This window comes from Poecile atricapillus, chromosome 4 (genome assembly GCF_030490865.1).
Source record: "Poecile atricapillus isolate bPoeAtr1 chromosome 4, bPoeAtr1.hap1, whole genome shotgun sequence".
NCBI lineage: Eukaryota > Metazoa > Chordata > Aves > Passeriformes > Paridae > Poecile > Poecile atricapillus.
The window spans coordinates 32,667,914-32,687,861 of NC_081252.1; the positions used below are offsets into that span (position 1 = coordinate 32,667,914).

Here is a 19,948-nt window from a genome sequence, read left to right on the forward strand (position 1 = left end):
TTGTGAGCCATAATGAAGGGTGTGAGTCGGCATTATTTGTTTCATTTCCCTGTGCTGAACAAGCAACAGCCAGTTTCTGGTGAAGGAATTGATTGTTTGACAATAGAGTGAGTGAGCAGAGCAGGCTGACCACTGTTAAAGCAAACTCTGGGCATGAAAGTCTAGCAGACATGACTCAGAGACAAGTTTCAGGCATGCAGTGTTCTTGAAACGTTTTTCGTTGCATCTTTTTCTTTTCCTTTCTTCAGAAAAAGAAAGCACATAAATGGGAAGGGAGGCTATTAAATAGAGCTGAGGAGGTCTGAACTGAGCTCCTGTCTCAGATTTTTCTGTGACCTTAGGAAAGCTGCTTAACTCCCACCCACAAAGCAGAGATGATCAGTTTCGTGTTACAAAGCAGAATCGACCACAAACCTCACAACTTTATATTTGCCTGTGTTAGGCAAGACATGAAAGTACCTAAATGAGGAAGAAATTAATAAATAAATGCAGTGATTTATTAAAACATAATATTACAAAATTCCTTCCTCAATTTTCAGGCACCAGTCGCTCCCTGGATTTTTGCTACTTGCTGCCAGTACAAATTTGCTGACCACTGCCTGTAAATGGCCCACTGCTGCTTGTGGCAAAGGCCACAACACCCTCTGGATGATCCTGATTCCTTTGTGGCTATTTTTTCCCCTTTAGCCTTCACAAAGAACAGACACAAATATATGCTGTAGAAACAGAGCTGCGTCTTAGGGGAAAACACAGCAGAGGAGTGAACCAACAGTGCAATAACGGAATGGGATGTGCTGAAGTGGTGGAGCTGCCCTGCCATCAAATGGGAGATGCCAGGAATCATCCAGACTTTCCAGCAGACTCAGGTAGCCTCAGCATGTTGGGCATCCCAGAAATAGCATTGCTGTTTTGGGGTTGCAGCTCAGAGCTGTCTCCCCAGGATGGGTGTCACCTCTCCCATGCACTTGAGAGTGCAAAGCTTGTGGGGTAAATCACAGTGATCATATTTTTCTCTGTCACTGCCTGGATGATCTCAGCTACCACAGAATAAGTGGAGATGTTCCCTCCACAAGCCCTGAAGAGCCAAGGTAGCAAGAAGCAGGGATCCAACCCTTGTACTTGCAGAGATCCTGGGTATTCCTCTCTTGAGCCAGTCAGCTCCTTCCATGGCCAGGAGTGAGCAGGGTGGAGAAGTGAGTCTGCTGTAAGTTGCTGGTCCAGAAATGCCCCAAATACCTTTGAAATGCCCCAATTCCTTCCCAGTGCACAGAGTAGTGGTCCCCTTACTGGGCCAGTGCTGAGAGGTGGAGCTCTCCAGTCCATGGATCGCCCTCAAAATGTCTTTCACCTGAATTTCAGAAAAGGAGTGCCTGAGGTACATGAGCAAGAGGTATCTTGGGGAGAGAGGAAAAGGATTGGGAAGACCATATTCTGCACTCCTTTTCCTCCTCAGCTACACTTTCTAGATGCATTTGGGCTGCCTTCTCGTGGCAGCACAGCAGCTGGATGTCAGCAGTCCCACAGGACTTCTCAGTGCTCCCACAGCAATAGGACCAGAGCAAAGGGGTCCCCAAGCCTACTGGGCTGCATTAGGCAGAGTGCTGCCAGCATGTGCAGAGGGGTGATCCTGCTCCTCTGCTCAGCACCACTGAGACACACCTGGAGTGCTGGATCCAGTGGTGGACTCCCCAGTACATGAGACATGGACATACTGGAGAGAGTCCAGCAAGGAATGAATGATGATGATGATGAAGGGACTGGAGCATGTCTGATCAGAGGAGAAGCTGAGAGAGCAGGGACTGTTCAGCCTGGAGAAGGATCAGACAGGGGGAGCTTGTAAGTGTACTGGTAAGTACTGACAGGGAGAATGAAAGACAAGAGGCGATGAAAACAAGCTGAAATGTGTGAAATCCCATTGAGACTCAGGAATACAACTCCTGTGTGTGTGTGCATACCGTGTGTATGTGCTTGTGCATGTGTCCTGTGTGTGCTAACATTGTGCTGTTCTAGGAGCAGGGCTGTGCGTGTTGAATGCTTTGTGTTGTAAGTGTGGCTGCAATTTGTGTGCACAGTGCAGGTTTTGTGTGCATTTTGTGTGTGTGTGTGTGTTGTGTTCAGTGTGTGTGGGATGGTGGTTCAGGGCTCTGTGTGGCCCCAGCTGGGGCTCGGTCCTGTGGGGGCCCCAGGGGGAGCAGCTTCAGCCCCAGAGAGGTCACAGATGGGGTGAGAGGCATGTGGGAGATGGGGCATCTGGCAGTTTATGGGGAAGAGAGGGGGGAATTTGGGGGTACACAGGGGGTTATAAGGCATGTGGGAGGTTGGGAAACACCGTGAGAGTTATCCAGGAAAGCAATGTGACACCCAGAGGCTCAGGATATTGAGGAGAGGGCTGGGTGCACACCCAGGAGATTGGGGGACCTAGGGCTGGGAGGGAAGTGGTGGTTATGGGGCACCCACGGGAATCGTGAGACACCCAAGAAAGGGGAGACGACACAGGAGAGGGCAGAGACACCCCAGGAGGCAATGGGATGCCCAGGAGGCTGGGAAAACCCAGGGATTTATAAGGCACATGGGTGCCAAATACAGCTTGGACAGGGTTGGGGTCACCCAGGGGGCACCCAGGGAGGCGTATGATCGCAGGGTCCCCCAGGAAGCTGATGCTGGAGCCCAGGCCTCTGACACCTCTTTTATTGCCAGCACTAACAGAGCCCCCGATGGGAGGGCAAATCCGCACCGTGTGCCCATGGCACCGCCGTGATGGGCCTCACTGCGGGGCCGCGTAGGTGCCCGCCAGGTGCACGGGCAGCCCGTCGCGGCAGGCCACGCGCACGTGGTGCTGCACCTGGCGGGCGCGGTAGGCGCAGGGCGGCCTCGTGTCCCCACCGCGCAGGCGGCAGGCCGTGAGGCTCAAGGCGCCCGGGGTGCTGTGGAACCCTGTGTCGGGGTCGGGGGCCCGGGAACAGGCGGCCACCAGGTCCTCAGCTGGGGCGTGCACGAAGGTGTTGGAGGGCTTGCAGGGCCTGCCCGGGGCCGTCACCCGCCGCCGCGCCAGCATGGTCTCGCAGTAGCGATGCGCCGCCAGCGTGGACGTCCGGGGGTTGTCCACGTGCTGCCGCAGGAACTTCTCGTAGCGGGTCTCGCCCGCCGCCCCTGCCAGCGCTGCCAGCACCAGGGTCATGCACAGCACCCAGCCCGCCATGGACACCTGGGGAAGGTGGAGTTAGGGCCATCTGGACCCCTGGGCCCCCAGCTGGAAATCCTGCCCTGGGTGCTTGGTTATTCTACAGATTCCCCCTCTGAAATCCCTGGGTCCCATACAATTCCCCTCCCAATGTGTGGGGGCCCATCTCTGGAGAGCTGGGCTCTCTGTGGATCTCGCCTGGATGCATGGGTCCCCTAAAGTTTTGCACTCCCCAGGAGCCTCAGCCCTGCGTGGAACACCTCCTACCTGCTCCTCAGACCCCTGCTTCCCCTATAGATCCAGCCCATGCCCCAATACCCAGATGCCATACTCAGCCTCCCTTCCCCACTGGATGCTTGGGTTCCTCACAGACCCCTCCCACAGACATTCTGGTCCCGATGCACCCCTCACCCGCACCTGTGTGTGTGCGCCTCGGTTTCCCTTATGGCCTCAAGGTCTCCAGGATCCCTCCCACTCCTCTGCACCTCTTTTATACTGGCCCCAGCTGTACCCAATGGGCAAGGATCCAGGAGGAGGGGCAGGGTAAAGGGCAAGGTCCAGTGGACGTCTGGGGAAAACCAGGTATCCAGGAGGCCCCATTCGCCCTCATGGCCTCCAAGGTCATTAGGCAGTCATTAACAGACCACGTGACTCTCTGCGTGCATCCCCTTGGGTGGCCCCTGCCCACTCTGGCCTTGGCCAGTGGTCCCATGAAAGGCAGGATACCTGGGACCTTTTGGGTTGCAGGGTGAGATACGTGGTTCCCTGGTGGGGAGCAGGATGTCACCATCACCTCTGGGGCAGCTGGCAGATGTTACTACAACTCTTGAAAGATGTGGCACATCTGTGGCTGTTCTGCAGTGCTAAGGGACCTATTTGTTCCTTTTCCCCGTGTCCCCTTGCAGGCAAATTCATACTTCTGGGAAGTGCCAGGATGCATTTTTCATCACTCCTACCTCCCATGCTCCCAGCTGCTTCATTGATGCAGAGACAAAGCAAAGAGCCAGGAGCCAGCCTGAGTCCATCAAAACTCCCACCTCCTTTCCCTTGACCATCATAATGGAGCCCCAAGGAAAGGATGTCCCCTCCAGAGGGAGATGCACACAGTGCCCAGAAGAGGCTGTCATGAATGGGTGCAAGTGGTCTCCATCCTCCTTTTCTGACATCAGAGAGACTCTGATGGGAAGTGGCAAAGAGAGAATGAGCATCTTTCCCAAAAGAGCTGTAACACTTCCAAGACTTGCCACAGTGAAGGTGCAGAGGGTCCTGCCCTGGGCTCTGGTGGAATTTCTACATTTCTTCTGAAGAAATCCTCCTCAAAGGTACACAGTCCCTACAGTGGGAACAGCTCAGGCATCTGGTCAAAACCTCACAGACATGGAAAGTTAGCACGGCCCCCTGCCTGCTCCTGGGCATGGAAGGAGGATGGGGTCTGTACTCATGACCCCTCAGACACACTCTGCTTTCCACTGTCCTGGTGTGGGTGGAAAAGGGATGGCGTCCACAGGAGGAGGAACAAGCCTGGATGCTTGGCAGTGGGCTGTCTCTAGCTGGCATGGTGCAGGTACCTGTGCTGGATCCCATCCTACCTGGCAGAGCCTCAGGCATATCCTTACCAGAGGCTGCTGTGAGACTCATTGGTGAACAGCTTGCGGTCACCTCTTGTCCCAGGGGACTCCCAACTGCCTGGCGCTGTCCTGGGCACCGCTTCTCCATGTCCCATCCCTGCCCACGCAGGAGGTGCTGAGCAGAGCCTCCTCCTGCCCTGTGCGGTGGGGAGAGGAGCCATCAGCCGAGGCATTTGGGGAAGCCCAGACCACCAGCTTCTGGTTGTCCCCTCGGTGCCCCAAAGCCTGGGAAAGCTGCCGATTTTAGGAGCTCTCTAAACACAGTCTAGTTTAGAAAGGAGACATTGTTTATTCTGCGTGGGATGCAAGGTGGAGGTTTGACAAATCAAACACACCACGGGGTAAAAAGTTACATCTTTTACACAGTAAAATTTACATGAGCCCGCCTGTCTAATGCATATTCCTCATCTATCGGTCCATATTTATTTGTATGACGTACTCTTACGGGATGCTTGAAATACGAAGTTCTTCATCAAGCAACTTCCATTGCAAAAAATACCAGACGACGTCATTTAGGTTTACAAAAGGTGACAAGATTCAGTCTGGGGACAGATAATTCAGCTTGAAGACATCAGAATGGGCAGGAGGTGGTACCTGCCTTTCGCCCGGGCACAGTCGGTGTAGCGAAACTCATCCCTGTGGTTCTGCCCGTCCGCACAGCGGCCCCACTCGGGCATCCCGATTTGCGGCGCTGCGCCGCGCTCCGGCCAGGAGTCCCGGGCCGGGGCACAGGGATGATCGGGAGTCCCGGGCCGGGGCACAGGGATGATCGGGAGTCCCGGGCCGGGGCACAGGGATGATCGGGAGTCCCGAGCCGGGGCACAGGGATCGGGAGTCCCGAGCCGGGCTCTCCGCAGGGATCGGGAGTCCCGGACAGGGCGCCCCGCAGGGCTCCAGGCAGGGGCGCTCACGGGCACGGGCTCCCCCCGCCCCCCCCGTGCCGTTGGTTCCGTCCCGCCGTGGTACATCCCGGGCGGCCGCTCCCGCTCCCGGCGCTGGAGGCGGCCCCGTTCTCGCAGGTCTCGCGCGAGCGCCGGTCTCGTATAATCTCGCGGGAGCGCGCACGCCCCGCCCTTTCCGCGGCGCGGGCCGGACGATGGCGGTCGGGAAGAACAAGCGCCTCACCAAGGGCGGCAAGAAGGGCGCCAAGAAGAAAGTGTGAGGGCCGCCGGGGCACGGGCGGGCGGTGCCCGGGGGCGCCGGGTGGGGCGCCGCGGCGGCGGGATGCCGGGGATGCGGGGCGGATGGCGGCGGCGGCCCGGCCGGAGCAGGGCCGATGCTGTCATGGCGTCAGCGGGTGTGGGCCCGGCGGGGCGGGAGCAGCGGCGGGCATTCGGAGAGGAAGGTCTTACTGCAGCCCGGCCGGAGAAAGTCGTTTAAAAAAGTCTTCATTTGATTTAAGGGTCGACCCTTTCTCCAAGAAGGACTGGTACGATGTCAAAGCACCGGCGATGTTCAATATCCGAAACATCGGGAAGACGCTTGTCACCAGGACTCAAGGAACTAGTGAGTACTCGGGGTTGGTGCAGTACCAGGGGATTGTGTTTGCTCCGTGTGCTGCCTCCAAGCGGTTAAAGAACTTTTGGGACAATAAACTGCTGAAAAACGGGTTTTAACTGTACTGATACGAACTTGGAAGCTAAAAAAGTTGGATGATTTGAGTGGTTTTTTTTTTTGTTTTTTTGTTTTTTTTTTAGTTGACCGAGTTGTTTGAATAAATGAGCTTAGCTGCAGGGAAGTTCATACACTGGGCTCTTGTTTGTACAAGAAAGCCAAACCATGGAAGGAAGGGCCTGAAGTTTCTAAAGAGCTTCTCTTGTGGTAACCTGGCCAGTTAGGAAAAGTTGAAGAAGTAAGCAGTAGTTCTGGTTGTCACAGGGGAGATGTGTGACAGTGCCACAGGAGACCTTAGTCTTAATGAGATTGTAACATCAAAACACTAAAATCTCTGGAATTGAAAGATTTTGGGTGAAGGTAAGAGGTGGAATTGCTGACTTAATGTGAGCACTGCTGTATCACTGGAGGAGGGCAAGTTCGGTTTTATATGATCCGGATATATGGGGTCTGGATAGAGGTGATGGTATTTTGGAAGCTTAGCCACGCAGAATGGCCAAGTAGCTTTATGACACTCTGCTGGTTGCACTCAAAGTTAGGATGATGATTGTTTGACTTGTAACATGTGAAACAAATAAAATGAGGGTCACTGCCAAACGAAGTGTGAACCAGCCAGTTTTGTTAAAATGGTTCCTCGTTGGAGGAGGAGCTGTGAAGTTACTGTGCTGGCCTGTTCATGGCTGCATCATCTCTGCTGAGCACTTGTGGCTTTTTATGTTTAGTTTTTTCATTACTGTTCATAATTCCCAAATACTCTGTAACCCCTTTATGCTTGAAACAAACCAAATTATTACACGTGGTGGAATCTGCTGTATGCTGCTGTTCGTATCCCACACCTGATACTATCACCTTAAAAAGATTCCTCCCAAAGGGAGGAATTTCCACCCTTGCTGGTTCTGTGAGAACGGGATTCCAGCGGGAATTCAGTGTCTGATTTGAAGGATGTGCTTCTAATGTTAATCTAAGGTGTTTTATTCTGTTCCATCACACAGAAATTGCCTCTGACGGGCTGAAGGGCCGCGTGTTTGAAGTGAGCCTGGCTGATCTGCAGAATGATGAAGTTGCCTTCCGCAAATTTAAACTGATCACTGAGGACGTTCAGGGCAAGAATTGTCTGACCAACTTCCATGGGATGGACCTCACACGGGACAAAATGTGCTCCATGGTTAAAAAATGGCAGGTGGGTAAGAAACAAGGTCTGTGTCGCTGCCCGTGCCTTCAGGGAGGGAGGGAAGTGCTGGTGCCTGGCAAAGCCGTGTTTGAAGCGGCATCAGACGGTGTTGGGTGTGTGGGGCTGGGCAGCCTGTCTGCTGTGTGGGTGGTAAAGGTTCAGTGCCTCCTCTTTCAGACAATGATTGAAGCCCACGTGGATGTCAAAACTACGGATGGGTACCTGCTGCGCCTCTTCTGCGTGGGCTTCACCAAGAAGCGCAATAACCAAATCCGCAAGACTTCCTATGCCCAGCACCAGCAGGTCCGGCAGATCCGCAAGAAAATGATGGAAATCATGACCCGGGAGGTGCAGACCAATGACCTGAAGGAAGTTGTCAATAAGCTGTAAGCTTTGGCCCTGTTCTTTTTTTGTCCCCTACAGTTCAAATCGTTACTTGGGGGTTGGTTGTTGCGGAGTGCCTGGGGCGTGCTGGGGCATCCCGAGCTGTTTGTCAGAGACCAGGCAAGGAGCCCCTCGTGTGGAAAAGCCAATTGCCCTTTTCTGCAAGTGTTTCCTCTTAGTCTCTGCATCGTGTCTGACCTCAGTCTGCTGTCACGTTTGCATAAACGTAAATCACTCTGCAGAAGATTAGTGGTTCACATTTCTACAAACTAAAGTTGTAATTCTGATCTGTTGGGACTGTGAATGTTCCGAGCTCTTCTGATAGAAGAGTTTTTCAAAGTGTGCTGATTGCTTCCAAAAGTTCGCGGATTTGCTCTCAAAATGAGCACACTTGCACTACGTCCCTTCTAACATTGAAGGGAGGTGTCTCAGAACCTAACTGTACTTGAAGAAAATTGTCAAAGCGATGGCGTAAACTTCTGTAGAGTATTTCGTATTCTTAAGGGTTTTTTTTAAAGCCTGTGTTACTGCTGCAGAAGCAGGCGGAGTTTTTAGCATAAGCAGGTGGAGTTTTTAGCATTGTGGTGCTCTGTGATTTCCCAGGATCCCAGACAGCATTGGCAAGGACATTGAGAAGGCCTGTCAGTCCATTTACCCTCTGCACGACGTCTATGTCCGCAAGGTGAAGATGCTCAAGAAGCCCAAGTTTGAATGTAAGTGTGTTACTGCAGACATGTGGAGGAGGGTGTGGAAAGGAGTTAAATTGATTTGCTTTTGGATAAAGATGTTACAGCAGCATCAATGAGCTGAAGTAGTTGTGGAAGGGAAATAGTGTGTCCTTGTTGCCATGTGTGCCTTGCAGGATTGAAAGCCAAGCAGTGAGTGTTCAGTTTGAAGCTGCTTGAATTCTCACCTGGAATGCTGCTGAGTGTTGAAGAGCTTTGCTGTGGGAATGAATGATGACAAAATGTTTCGGTCCCAGATGATGTGGAATGATTCCATTTCACCTTTTTCTGACATTCCCATGCAATGCAGCAGTAGGTTCCTGAGTCCAGATCCTTTTAGAAAAAAGGTGTGGTTTGTAGTTTGATTGCATAGCCTTACTTCACTGCTTGTTTCTGTCTGTCATTGCAGCAGCATATCTGTGCATGAGCTGTCTGCAATGAACTTAGTCCTACCTACAGAAAACGTTCTGGTTTCCATTCTGAAATGGTGGTTTCACTTGTGTATGATGAGTAATTGAGTAATTGAAAACGGTTTTAACAGGTCCATCTCTCACTGTTTCTGTCACTGCTTCTTTTTAGTGGGCAAGCTGATGGAGCTGCATGGTGAAGGTGGTGGTGCTGGAAAGCCCTCTGGGGATGAGGCAGGCACCAAGGTAGAGCGAGCTGATGGATATGAGCCGCCCGTGCAAGAGTCTGTGTGAAACTAAAAATTGGTGGAAAAATAAAAAGTTTTAATATACAGAATTAATGCTTAGTTGCCTGTATTACTGCTGGACAGTATTGGTACGGATGTGTGGATGAGTTTTCAATAAGGTAAACTTACGGTCTTGGTTTAAAAAAAAAAAATTAAAGTACTCATGTACTTCTCCATTTGTGTTGTGGAGATGGGTGGAAGAAGGTGGGTTGTCCTTTTTGTGGATTCTCTATGTTGGTTTTTCCCAGTAATTTCAGTCCTCACAAAAAAACCTTTTGTATGTGTGCAGAAGTTGTATTGGTGAGAGGTGCCTCAGAGAGTACAGGGAAGGCAGAAGTTGTACAGGGAAGCCTGTGTCCGAATTTGGTATTGGGAAGTCTTGCAGTTTTATCCAGATGACTTGCCTCAGAATAATGTGCCTATGTTTAAATTTGGTAATTTAATGCAATCTTTCATGGGATAGGTGTGGTCTCTGGTGGTCAGAAGGTGTTTGAAGGTGTTATTATGATGATGGGAGCAGCGTTAATTTCGAGCAGTGCAGAAATCCAGAATGTGCTTGAGCAGTGTGGTTGGGTGTTGGATTTTAACCTGTCAGAACTGAGGGATGACCGTAAGGGAGAACCTGTGGAACTTCAGGGAGAAAAAAAATTCTGTAAAAAGGCAATGCTGTGCATTCTGAAAACAAAGCACTTAAATGTTTTGCTGAGTAATTGTAAGACTGTTTTCCATTATCTAACAGCATTTTTGCTTCTTGTTTAACTTAAGTTGGCTTAAAAACAAAAGAGTGGTTTTCCTGGCTAAAATGAGTTTTGTGTGCTATCAATGTGTTTTATTTGTTAGAATAGGGCAACAAACTTAGTGCTGTTAAATTGTTGGTAAGTTAGTCATTTAAACTTGAGAGCAAAATGCAGAGTTCACTGAAACTGCTGGCCCTTGCAGTTGGTTGTCACAGAGCTTAGGACAATAAAGGAAAATAGTGAAAATGTTACTGTTACAACAAAGCTACTGGGGAAAAGGAGAAGGGGCCCTGCTATCCATGAAGGCAGTAGTGTTCCCTGTCAGGGATTTTCGTATTTTCCTAGTTGATTATTCTGGTTTGGACCAAATAATAGGCAAAATGGTTTGAGAAGAATGGTTTTGAACTTAGTTCAGGATGCCACAGGTGATGTGATATTGTGATTCCAAGTTACAGTTTTAGTATGTTCTGGTTTTTCCACTTTGTGTACTGGAAGGAGGAGTAGTGAGTGCTCAATACTCAGAACCTTGGAACAGGGGGAAGGAATCATGTTGCTGTGTTCTTTCCATCTGTACTGCTGAGGCAGGTGTCACCTGCCTCCTGGAGTCCCAGACAGCCACATATTTGAAGGGGTTTTGTTACTTGCATATCTGAGGACTGTATGGTGCCAAAAAGTTAGTCCCAGAGGATTTGGGGAAAGAACAAGGACTTGGGGTTTTTTTCGGGCTTTTAAATGTACTGTTTGGAACAGTGCATTGCCATGTAGGCATTCTGGGTAAATGTAGGCTTTGTAATGTGATTTCTGGTGGGGGGAAGGCAGGAAAAGAAACACCGTGCATCCTGTATTCTCTCAATGAGTACCAGCTGAAAAGTAGTGGAGTATGAAAGCAGCCATCAGCAGAGCACACATAAATTATGTGCAGGATCAGGCCATGTCTTCCTCAGAACGTTATCACAGTGAGAACCACAGTGTGTGTGATAGCCGGTGCTGACAGCTGCTTGTTGCAGGTAGGAAAATGCTGTAGGTGGTGAGTGTGAGGCATACCCAAGTCTTAAGGCTTGAATAACCTGTTAAAACGATCCAGATTCTCTTGAGGGGTTTGGACTACTTGTCTGGGGGTGGGGTGTTACTTTCCAGCTGGGCTAAATATATAAGCAGAATAAGATCTCTGTAACTGTCAAGTAGAAAGCTCAGCTCTCCACAGCATAAGAATTTAAATGCCCTCATGACTTAATTATAAAAATTTTATTGGTTAAATACATTCTTAATTTACAGAGGTACCATAACAAACTTACTGGACTTAACAAAGGTTTATTTAGGACACTGTTCATTGTACAGAGAACAAAGACATCTTCCTGAAGATATTTCCAGAGGATGGGTCAAACAAAATATTTTGGTAGGTGAGGCTCTTATTCTAATGCATGGAGATCTAGCTGGATTTCAAGGTTAACAGCTGAAATTTGCTACTACATTGCAGTTAAAATTTGCACTCCACCTCGTTCTCGGCTTTTTTGTACACCTTAGGAATTTTACACTGTGATCTGTATGCGGTCTCACGGCGGTGTTGGGCACTGTCTTAGGAAAATCCTGTCCTGTAAAAGCCGAGCATCTCCCTTGCTTCAGCGTTCACACAGACGCCGTTTCAGCTGCCTGCAGCCATGCGAGCAGCCCGTAGATGGCACTCGGTGCTCTGAGTAAAAGGCCTTGCTGCTACTCCTGCCCTGCCCCACAGGGAGGAGGAGATTACATACAGCAGAGTGGTCTTGTCAATGAACAGGCACTGACTTAAACATTCAGTGAAGTTACAAAAACAACTGGTTAAGACACAGCTATAAAAATGGGAAAGAGGAAATTGAAAAAAAATATAAAAAAATCAGTTCTATTTTTGAGATTTGTATCAAAACTTTAAAAAACTGCCAGACAAACAGTAAGTAAACATCATACACTTTAGCCTCATCTACCACCACACTGGTGCGGTATGTCTTTGAAGGACCTGGCTATTCCTTGGATTTCTCTAGGAGATGACTGGTTTTTTTTGGAATAAACAAGAACCTTTAGAATCTCTTAACAGGAAAACTTGGGAGAGTGGGAAGGATTGTCCTTGGCTGTGGACTTCCATGTGATTCCACAGGAGTTCTGGACAGGCTTCCTGGGGCTGCTAAAACTAAATAACAGCTGGTACCCATTGTTGCATTTCCAACCTTCTAGAACAGCACCTAATTCAGCATTTTATTTACTATGTTAGTCCCTAATGGAAGTAGAAGTCCAGTTCCTCAGCTCATTAAAACTTTGTGTGGTCTTCATTGCCCCGTTGTGTGAAGCGTATTGGTGTAGTTTAAACACAACAGAACACAAAGCTGGGGGGCTGGGTCTGTCTTTGCAGGTTCTGTGGCCCAGCAGTGCCTGCTGAGTGAACGGTGCCGTGTCTGCCCTGCAGGTTCCTCAGGCTCGCTCCAGTCTCCCACTGGGAATGGATGCCCATTCCTTGCTGGGGGATGCCTGCAGTTCTGGCTATGCCTACTCCTGCCTGCTGTGATGGTAACCAGAGCACAGGGAGGGCAGTGCACCCTCCCCAGCCTGCTTAGGCCCCAGTTCAGGTGCACCCCAGTCCCTCATAGCAGCAGGTAGTTGTTGCTGTGATGCTTAGAGCTCACACCAGTGAAGTTGTCAGCAGGGATATGACTAAGTTAAAACAAACTCAAGGTCTCTCATGATTCTGGTTTCCAGTCTATCCATCTCCAACTGTTGGCCCCTCTGCAATCTGAACTGCCAAGCCCATGAAGGAAAGTCTTGTTGAAGGTATCTCGATACCCAGTGACCTGCAGGTCTCTGGAGCAATGACTCATCAGCCTACAGGTTCCTTTTTGTGATACAGTGCAGAAGGGGTGGAATACTGGCAGCAGTGAAAGAAGCAATTGCAGCGTAATTTCTTCTATCCCAGTCTGATGGAATTAGCAGTTAATCAGGATTCTATTTAACTATTTTGTCAGAAACCAGATTTACAAAGAGGAATTGACTATTGGAAGTTCCTATAACGTGAAACTACCTCAACCATTTTAGTTGGTCAGTCAAGCTACACCGCTGCTTTTTACCAAGTGCCTTGGTTAGAGCTGCTGGGAGTAACCTCTTGCCAGGCATGTTTTCCTTAAGGCCTTGACAGACCATTTATAAAGATGCTCAGAGTATTTGGTATGTGGCAACAAACTGGAAACTAATCCCATGTCTGCTGAAAACTAAACCCAAGGCTGTATAATACCCTTCATGTTAAGGATAGGAATAGTGTTACTGAAGTATGTTCCAGTGCTTGAGTGACAAATAAAATGCAGACTGAGTGAACACCGGCTTTCCACTTCCATGAGGGGAGTGGAGGGGCAAATAGTTGGAATAGTGCAGCTACTCCATGGCTTGGATCTGAGAAAGCTCAATAAACACTGTCACCAACTTCAGCTGGGAAAGAAGGGTAGGATGGTGCTCAAAGATCAGTGGGCAGTAGGAAAAAACTAAACCTGTACTTGCAAAGTATTTTGGGGAAAGTGAGGAAGGTCTAAGATGATTCATACCAATTTAAACAGAATTCATTAAAAGGCAAAACACTTAAAATTTTTACTTCTGTGATCTTGCTGTATGAGCAGTTTGGGCTAAGAATAGAAGGATACTACACAAGGATTTATTTCTCCATTTCCCCTCTTACCAGTATTAGATTTGATACTTTTCTACTATGAAATACCAGTTATTTTTCTTATCCTCTAAGTCATAAAACAAGTGGATTCTACTGCTAATGTGGAACTCAAGCAGTAATGAAACCTGAATATCAAACTTCATCTACATACTGAGTGCTGTAATTATATATTAAAACAATTTTTAAAGTCTGGATCTTAAGAAGTTCAAAGAAGGCCAAAGCAGCTTGTGTTATGCAGACTTTGTGCATGATAAATGTAATACCAGAGAGTAAACATACTAGAATGCTATATAAGTTAAAATGGTGTTGCACCACAGTATTTCCCTAGTTGGAAATGGCTAAGAGCCTGCTTGTTTTGCTCTCTGAGCATTCATGAAACATGACTACATACACTGTCACAAAAGACTCAAATTTTCTTATCTGACTTCAAGATACTACTATGACTGTCTAGAAAAAGTAGTGCAAAACATTGATAATCAACACTCGTTGATGTCTTTGCTGTGCCTTTAGGGTAGAAAACATTCTCTCCCACACGCAGGGAGTATTACAAAGGCAACACTTCACGGTGTTTTTAAAATCTGAACAAAGTTCTTGGGAAATATCCCAGACTTTCCTAGTATCTCTCCACTCATCCAGTCCTCATCTACAGATTCCAGCTCTGTTATCATGTCACCTGCCTGTAAGAGAAGGAGTAAATGTGAGTCAGTACAGCTTACTGTGCAATGTTACTGAGCAATGTCAATGCATGCAGAGCTGATCCCATTTAGAAGCAATTAATATCAAAGAGAAGAGGAGTAAGACATGGCTAGTCTCTTCCATTGGTTACATCTCTTGGAGACTGCCAAAACCAGCTGAAGCTTCTCTTAGGCTAAATACTTGTCTATGCTGAAAAATCACCACCTTTTGAGAGACAGAAGAGCACTGCCGGATAACTTCTCACATTGGTTTGGCTTTCCACATATATTAAGAGCTGGCTCATGGGGTCCTTGCTTTACTGTTTATTTGTGTGTGTTTCCAGGGTTTGTTTTCTTAAAACACTGTAAAGAATTTTTTTTTTTTTTTTTAATTTAGTCCTAGTATTTTCTAGCACTTGGAAACTTCCTCCCCCCCCCCCCAAAAAAAAAAAAAAAAAGGAAAAGTGATCTAAGAGCTCAGTATGACCATTTAAATTGCAGCTCCTGTGTTTGGTCCTGGCTTTTGTTCTCACTGTCCCACGCCACGCCCTTCATCTGAAGTACTGGCCTTTCTTTCAGTACCTCTGTTCCCCTTTTCTGCTTTAAAGAATCATCTGTCCTTTCAGCACTGCAAGCTGCTAATGCTGAAACTATTTTGCTAGTTTTAGAAGAGAAAATACTGTGTGTTTCAGCTCCTGTGAAAGTCTACCATTTCTCTGAAATTTGCTTTTGAGAACTTGGTTATCTAAATCAAGGGCACTCTGTTTCTTGTTCATGCTTAATATGATCTGGGCATTCAGCATGTATTTAATTTTTCCCCTCATTCCCATGGCAACTCTGTTTTGTGTTGCCAGTTCAAGATTTTGCTGTACTAGGTTTCTCTTAGAGGCCTGGCTGCTGTAGCACTGTCACTCTCACCATTATCTCCTACTCAGAGTTTTCTTTCTAGTCCAGAGAGAGGCTCCCTTGACCATATCAACCAATCAGGAACTGAATATGCACTGCAAAATAAGGTTTGTTTATCTTGTCATATTAACTAGATCAGAGAAGTCAAGAATTCTGCAACTCCTGACCTCTTCAGTGTCTCTAATGAAGATTTTTGCTGATAGGAAATAGGAGTGATAAGGAAAAAATATTTTCTAGAGAGAACAGTTATCAAATGTATTAATATTTATGCATATTAGTATCCATGTTAATATCTATGCACTTCATCCTTCTTGTCTAAAGCCTATTTTCACAGTGGATGAACCTTATTTTTTAGCACTCCTTAGGAGCATGAGACCTCTTGGAAATTGGTCTAAGAGAGGTACTTACTTTGAAGGAAAGCTCATCTTCATTTTCTCCATGAAAATCATAAAGAGCTTTGGCTTTTCCTTTCTTCCCTCCTCCAGGCTGTGACAGCTCTACCCTGGCTACAGAACATGGACAAGAGAAGTTACTTGCACTGGAGTGAAATAAGTCTCTGTTTCTGGAGAAGTTTCCTGTCATTCTCATGTTTTCTCCCCGCTATTGTGCTAGAGGTTCTCCAAATGTTATTGCTACTGCTGTAACAAATTCACTGTCCTACTGGAATAAAAAAAAACAACTCTACTGCCACCAGTCCATTTTATAGTATTAAACAGTCTCACAGTTCTGCTTCTAAGCAGACTAAATTCGAAACTCACTTAACCTGAACATCCCAATGGTGATACATAATAAATGCTGACTTTCTCTCTTTCTGCTCCAAGATGAAGCAGCATCAATACTCCTGAATTATTCCTAAAGGCCTTGTTTTGCCTATGCCCTAACCACACTGGAAAATATCCCAGAGTCTGTGTCACCTCACAGATTACTTACTGACTAGAACATTATATTGCCATTATTAGAGAAGCTGGTTCAAAACTTAAGTTTAGCTTTAGAATACTAAAAACTCTGTTGGTGTGTGAGTTGTTGATGCAGTTGATGCCGTTGTGTTCTCCCACAGAAGTCATGACTGACACAACCCAAGGAATAATGAATTGCCATCTAGTAGGAGCATTGTACCTGAGCAGGTCTGAACAAAAACTGCTGGGAAAATCCCTTCCTTTCCATTCAGTCTTCCTCTATACCACTCCAAATCTACTTGTTCCAGTATTTGGATGTAGTCTCCCTTTTTGAAGGATAAATCATCTTTGGTTTCTGCTGTAAAATCGTGAAGCGCTTCACACCACTCTACTGAGCGTCTGTTGTTCTATTCAAGTTAACAGAAGAGATGAATTAATTTTAGATGTGTGAATAGAGCCCAAAAACTGGTGGATGCTGCTGAAAGCAGCTGTACAGCACATGGGTGTCCCAACACCCTCCCAATACAACAGTGCTGCTGCAGATGTAGACTAGAATGGCATTTCAGCAATTACCACCACAGAATTTCATCTAGGCTCAGCCACATTCCTTTTTATCTCTGGTGGCAGGGGAAAGGATTAATAAATTCCAAATTAGATCACTGCAGAAATACTTAAAATGGAGCTAACAAGAATTTTCTTCAGCACAAAGGATAAAAATTTACCAATGTTAATTTGTCAGAAGCTCTGAATTAAATCAGCTTAGGCCAAGTGTCAGAACTGAGCCGTGACAATGCAGCATTGTGTGCTGTGGGAGTGGTGTCGGGTTCTGCTGTTCCTCTTACATTATAATAGAGTCTCTGTAAATCTGTACATAAATTCTGGCTCTCACCTATAAAGTTTTATTACCTGAGGAAGGGAAGATGAAACCTCCTTATTCTTCAGTGCTGCTTCTGTACCTACATAAGTAAAGCACAACTTAAGAAGAGGAGCAGTGTCTATTCAGAATGTTACTAATGACAGAGATTTTAGATATTTGAAGTCATTATTAAGAATAGCTTCTTAAGAAGTTCTACTGTTAATTTTGAGGTTTTTTTTTTAATCAGTCTTCCCCCTCTTTTTACCTCTTTTCTGCAATCATCGTCCTTTTGGAATTTTCTCCTATATGCTGCCTGTTTGCTTTAAGTACAAAACCATGCTCTTGAAGATTTTTGCAAGCATATTCATACCTGTTCCAGGCAGATCTTCAATTACTTCCACAAAGTTCAAGGGGAAAATTCCAGATGTGCCTCTGAGCTCTCCTTTGGCCCACTCTTCATTTACATATTCTTTCAGGATAATAGTTTCACCTTCTGAAAAACTGAGCTCATCTTTCTGATCTCCAATGTATTCAAATCGTGCTACACATCTTGGACCTCTGCACAAACGAAAGAGAAAATTACTTTGCTTCTTTATTATTACTGTCCACTTAGTAATAAGACAGCATTGTGTGCAATATATGGATTGATATTTTAATTAAAATGATAAAAAATGCACTGAAGATAAAACAGGTGGAAAACTGGGGGCCAGCCCTGGTTCTCATCTCTGCTTTCTGAGGAGGATGAGTACAGAGTCTGGAGGAGCCAGATGCAATTTCTCCATCCCAGTTGCTGGCTGTTAACAGTATTTTGCAAAAGTCCATATTTCCCTTCCAAGCAACAATAAACCCCCTTGTTTCTGGGTCACCAGTCCAATTTCATATCTTTGCCTATATCCAAGCAAGTGTCCTGATACACTTTCGTTAAGAGTTTGATTATTTTTTGAGCTAGCATCCCATTTAGATGCAATCAAACATGGGTGGGGGGGCGAGTGTTGTGTATTTGTCCCAAATAGATGAAGGTTTCATAGGAAGAAGCTAGTTTTTATTTACTTTAAAATACTTTATTTTGTAAAATCCATCCCTATAATCTTATAGGGGAAAAAACTTATCTATCAAAGAAAGAAACATCAATGCATCTGATATATTTTATATACTTTAGTACAGTACTGAAAAAAACCTAATTATTTTTCCCCCTGACTTAAATAAATTTCATTATTTAAGAACCTAATAAATTAAATAAATTAACCTAAGAAAATTTTTGGTTTATCAGAAATGCCATGCTGGAAAAAAGCAGTAATAGGCTTTAATTCTTTCTATATATTCATAGCACACAAACAAAGTAAGAAGCTTGATTTCCACCCCCCCCCCCCATCCCCCACTCAGTAACTTTGCAAAGATGTGTCTTTCAGGACAGAGATTTTCTATTTTTTTCATACCTGCAGAAGCAGCTTTTTAAAATAAAGTTTTGTTCCTGACAAACCAAGCTTCATCTAAAGAACAATTGAATGATCCCACTGACATTAGTTGCTCCTGCCTGAATTTGCTTTAATTCCTGGAATGAATGATTATGAAATCAAATAGATACCAATGAGAAATAAATAGCATGAAGAATCGTTTCTTGCCCACAAATATTAGTACAAATTGTTTGAAAATCAGAAATGAAAGTGCTGGCAATTCATTTGATAATTTGGGGGGAGCTTTAGATTTACCTGTACAGCTGCACACCTTAATGACAGACAGATTTCTCTGCTTAAAGTACCTCTGTTCTGTCCCATATCTTGTTCTTTCACATGGGTAGGAGCCCTACCATGTTCCATCTTGTGAGAACACTGGAAGAAAGCAGCAAGGCCAGGAGCAAAGAGAGGAGTGTACAGTGCTGCTGAAGTTAATGAGATTGGTTCATGGCTCCTGGAGGCAGTTTTCATGACAGTATGGTTTTAGGCTTTTTTTACCTAAATATGAGTCTTAATAAAACATCATAAACATTCAGGGTTTTAAAACATGTAATTTAATTTTTACAATATATTTTGGCGAATAAATTGTTAGCCCTATTAACCTCACCGCTGAGAGCCCCCGCTTCAAAGTTATTATTTCTTTTTCATTCCTCATAAATCAACATGAGAAAGCAAATAAGATTCATCTGACTCACTTGATACATCGTGATGAAGAGGGTATTTTCTTCCTGTTGGCTTCTTCTGGAACATCAATCTAATAAGACAATAAAACAAATTGCATGTTCCATTGCAACCTCATGGCAACTAACCACAATAAGCCTGAAAATGGTTAAAATAATGTTTTTCAGATGTGTGACACTCTGTAATCATTGGCATGCTCTGATACATGACTACATTAATGTAAATTTATGCCTGTTTTCTCATTTTTTAATCTTATGCAAACAAGGAGAAATATTTAATGTCTTGTTTTATGAAGCTGGTTTATTGTTTCTACTGGTGGAATGGTTGATTGACAGAATATGTAACTACATTCTACTACATGTTGTTGAATTTAGATTCCAATTCTCAACTGGTAATTGCTCTTAATTATTTACTAGCACAGTATACCACAACAGATGAAACTACTGTTTACGCTTATTCCTTCTGTGCTTTGGTAGCCAACTGCTCTCCAAACAAAAACACATCTCACAAATCTCACTTGAATTGGAGAAATACAACTTAAAAAATCAATACACAGATATATCAAAGAGACAACATTCAAGTCCTTTATCACAGGAGGATTTCAATTGAATTTTTGGTATGACATGAAGGATGTACAGGAGATTTACAGGACTATGAGCTGAGAGGCC

The 19,948-nt window shown here is 45.9% G+C and overlaps 3 protein-coding genes and 1 non-coding gene across 8 annotated transcripts in view; 2 read left to right on the forward strand and 2 right to left on the reverse strand.

Annotated features, from left to right (window-relative positions):
* Nucleotides 1–2,672: 2,672 nt before the first annotated feature.
* On the reverse strand, nt 2,673–3,748 carry LOC131578833 (ribonuclease CL2-like). The gene is made up of 2 exons (XM_058838039.1): nt 3,599–3,748; nt 2,673–3,205 (listed from the first exon to the last, which is right to left on the reverse strand). Exon 2 carries the CDS (start codon nt 3,197–3,199, stop codon nt 2,765–2,767), a length of 435 nt encoding a protein of 144 aa, XP_058694022.1. The 5' UTR covers nt 3,200–3,205; nt 3,599–3,748; the 3' UTR covers nt 2,673–2,764.
* Nucleotides 3,749–5,808: 2,060 nt separating this feature from the next.
* RPS3A (ribosomal protein S3A) lies at nt 5,809–9,447 on the forward strand. The gene is made up of 6 exons (XM_058838723.1): nt 5,809–5,967; nt 6,212–6,315; nt 7,416–7,603; nt 7,772–7,980; nt 8,582–8,691; nt 9,283–9,447. Exons 1-6 carry the CDS (start codon nt 5,906–5,908, stop codon nt 9,402–9,404), a joined length of 795 nt encoding a protein of 264 aa, XP_058694706.1. The 5' UTR covers nt 5,809–5,905; the 3' UTR covers nt 9,405–9,447.
* On the forward strand, nt 8,930–8,999 carry LOC131579377 (small nucleolar RNA SNORD73). Its single transcript, XR_009277695.1, has one exon. It is a non-coding gene; the product is annotated as a small nucleolar RNA SNORD73 (small nucleolar RNA).
* Nucleotides 9,448–11,360: 1,913 nt separating the features above from the next.
* The window catches only part of SH3D19 (SH3 domain containing 19), an 82,863-nt gene continuing 74,275 nt past the window's right edge, over nt 11,361–19,948 (reverse strand). For all 5 annotated transcript variants that reach the window (XM_058838725.1, XM_058838724.1, XM_058838727.1 and 2 more), the window contains 6 exons: nt 19,295–19,353; nt 17,516–17,703; nt 17,196–17,245; nt 16,510–16,696; nt 15,802–15,899; nt 11,361–14,490 (listed from right to left, as the gene is read on the reverse strand). In XM_058838725.1, the coding sequence (XP_058694708.1) occupies nt 14,374–14,490; nt 15,802–15,899; nt 16,510–16,696; nt 17,196–17,245; nt 17,516–17,703; nt 19,295–19,353 (699 nt within the window). In that variant the 3' untranslated portion in view covers nt 11,361–14,373. The remainder of the gene's footprint in view (nt 14,491–15,801; nt 15,900–16,509; nt 16,697–17,195; nt 17,246–17,515; nt 17,704–19,294; nt 19,354–19,948) is intronic.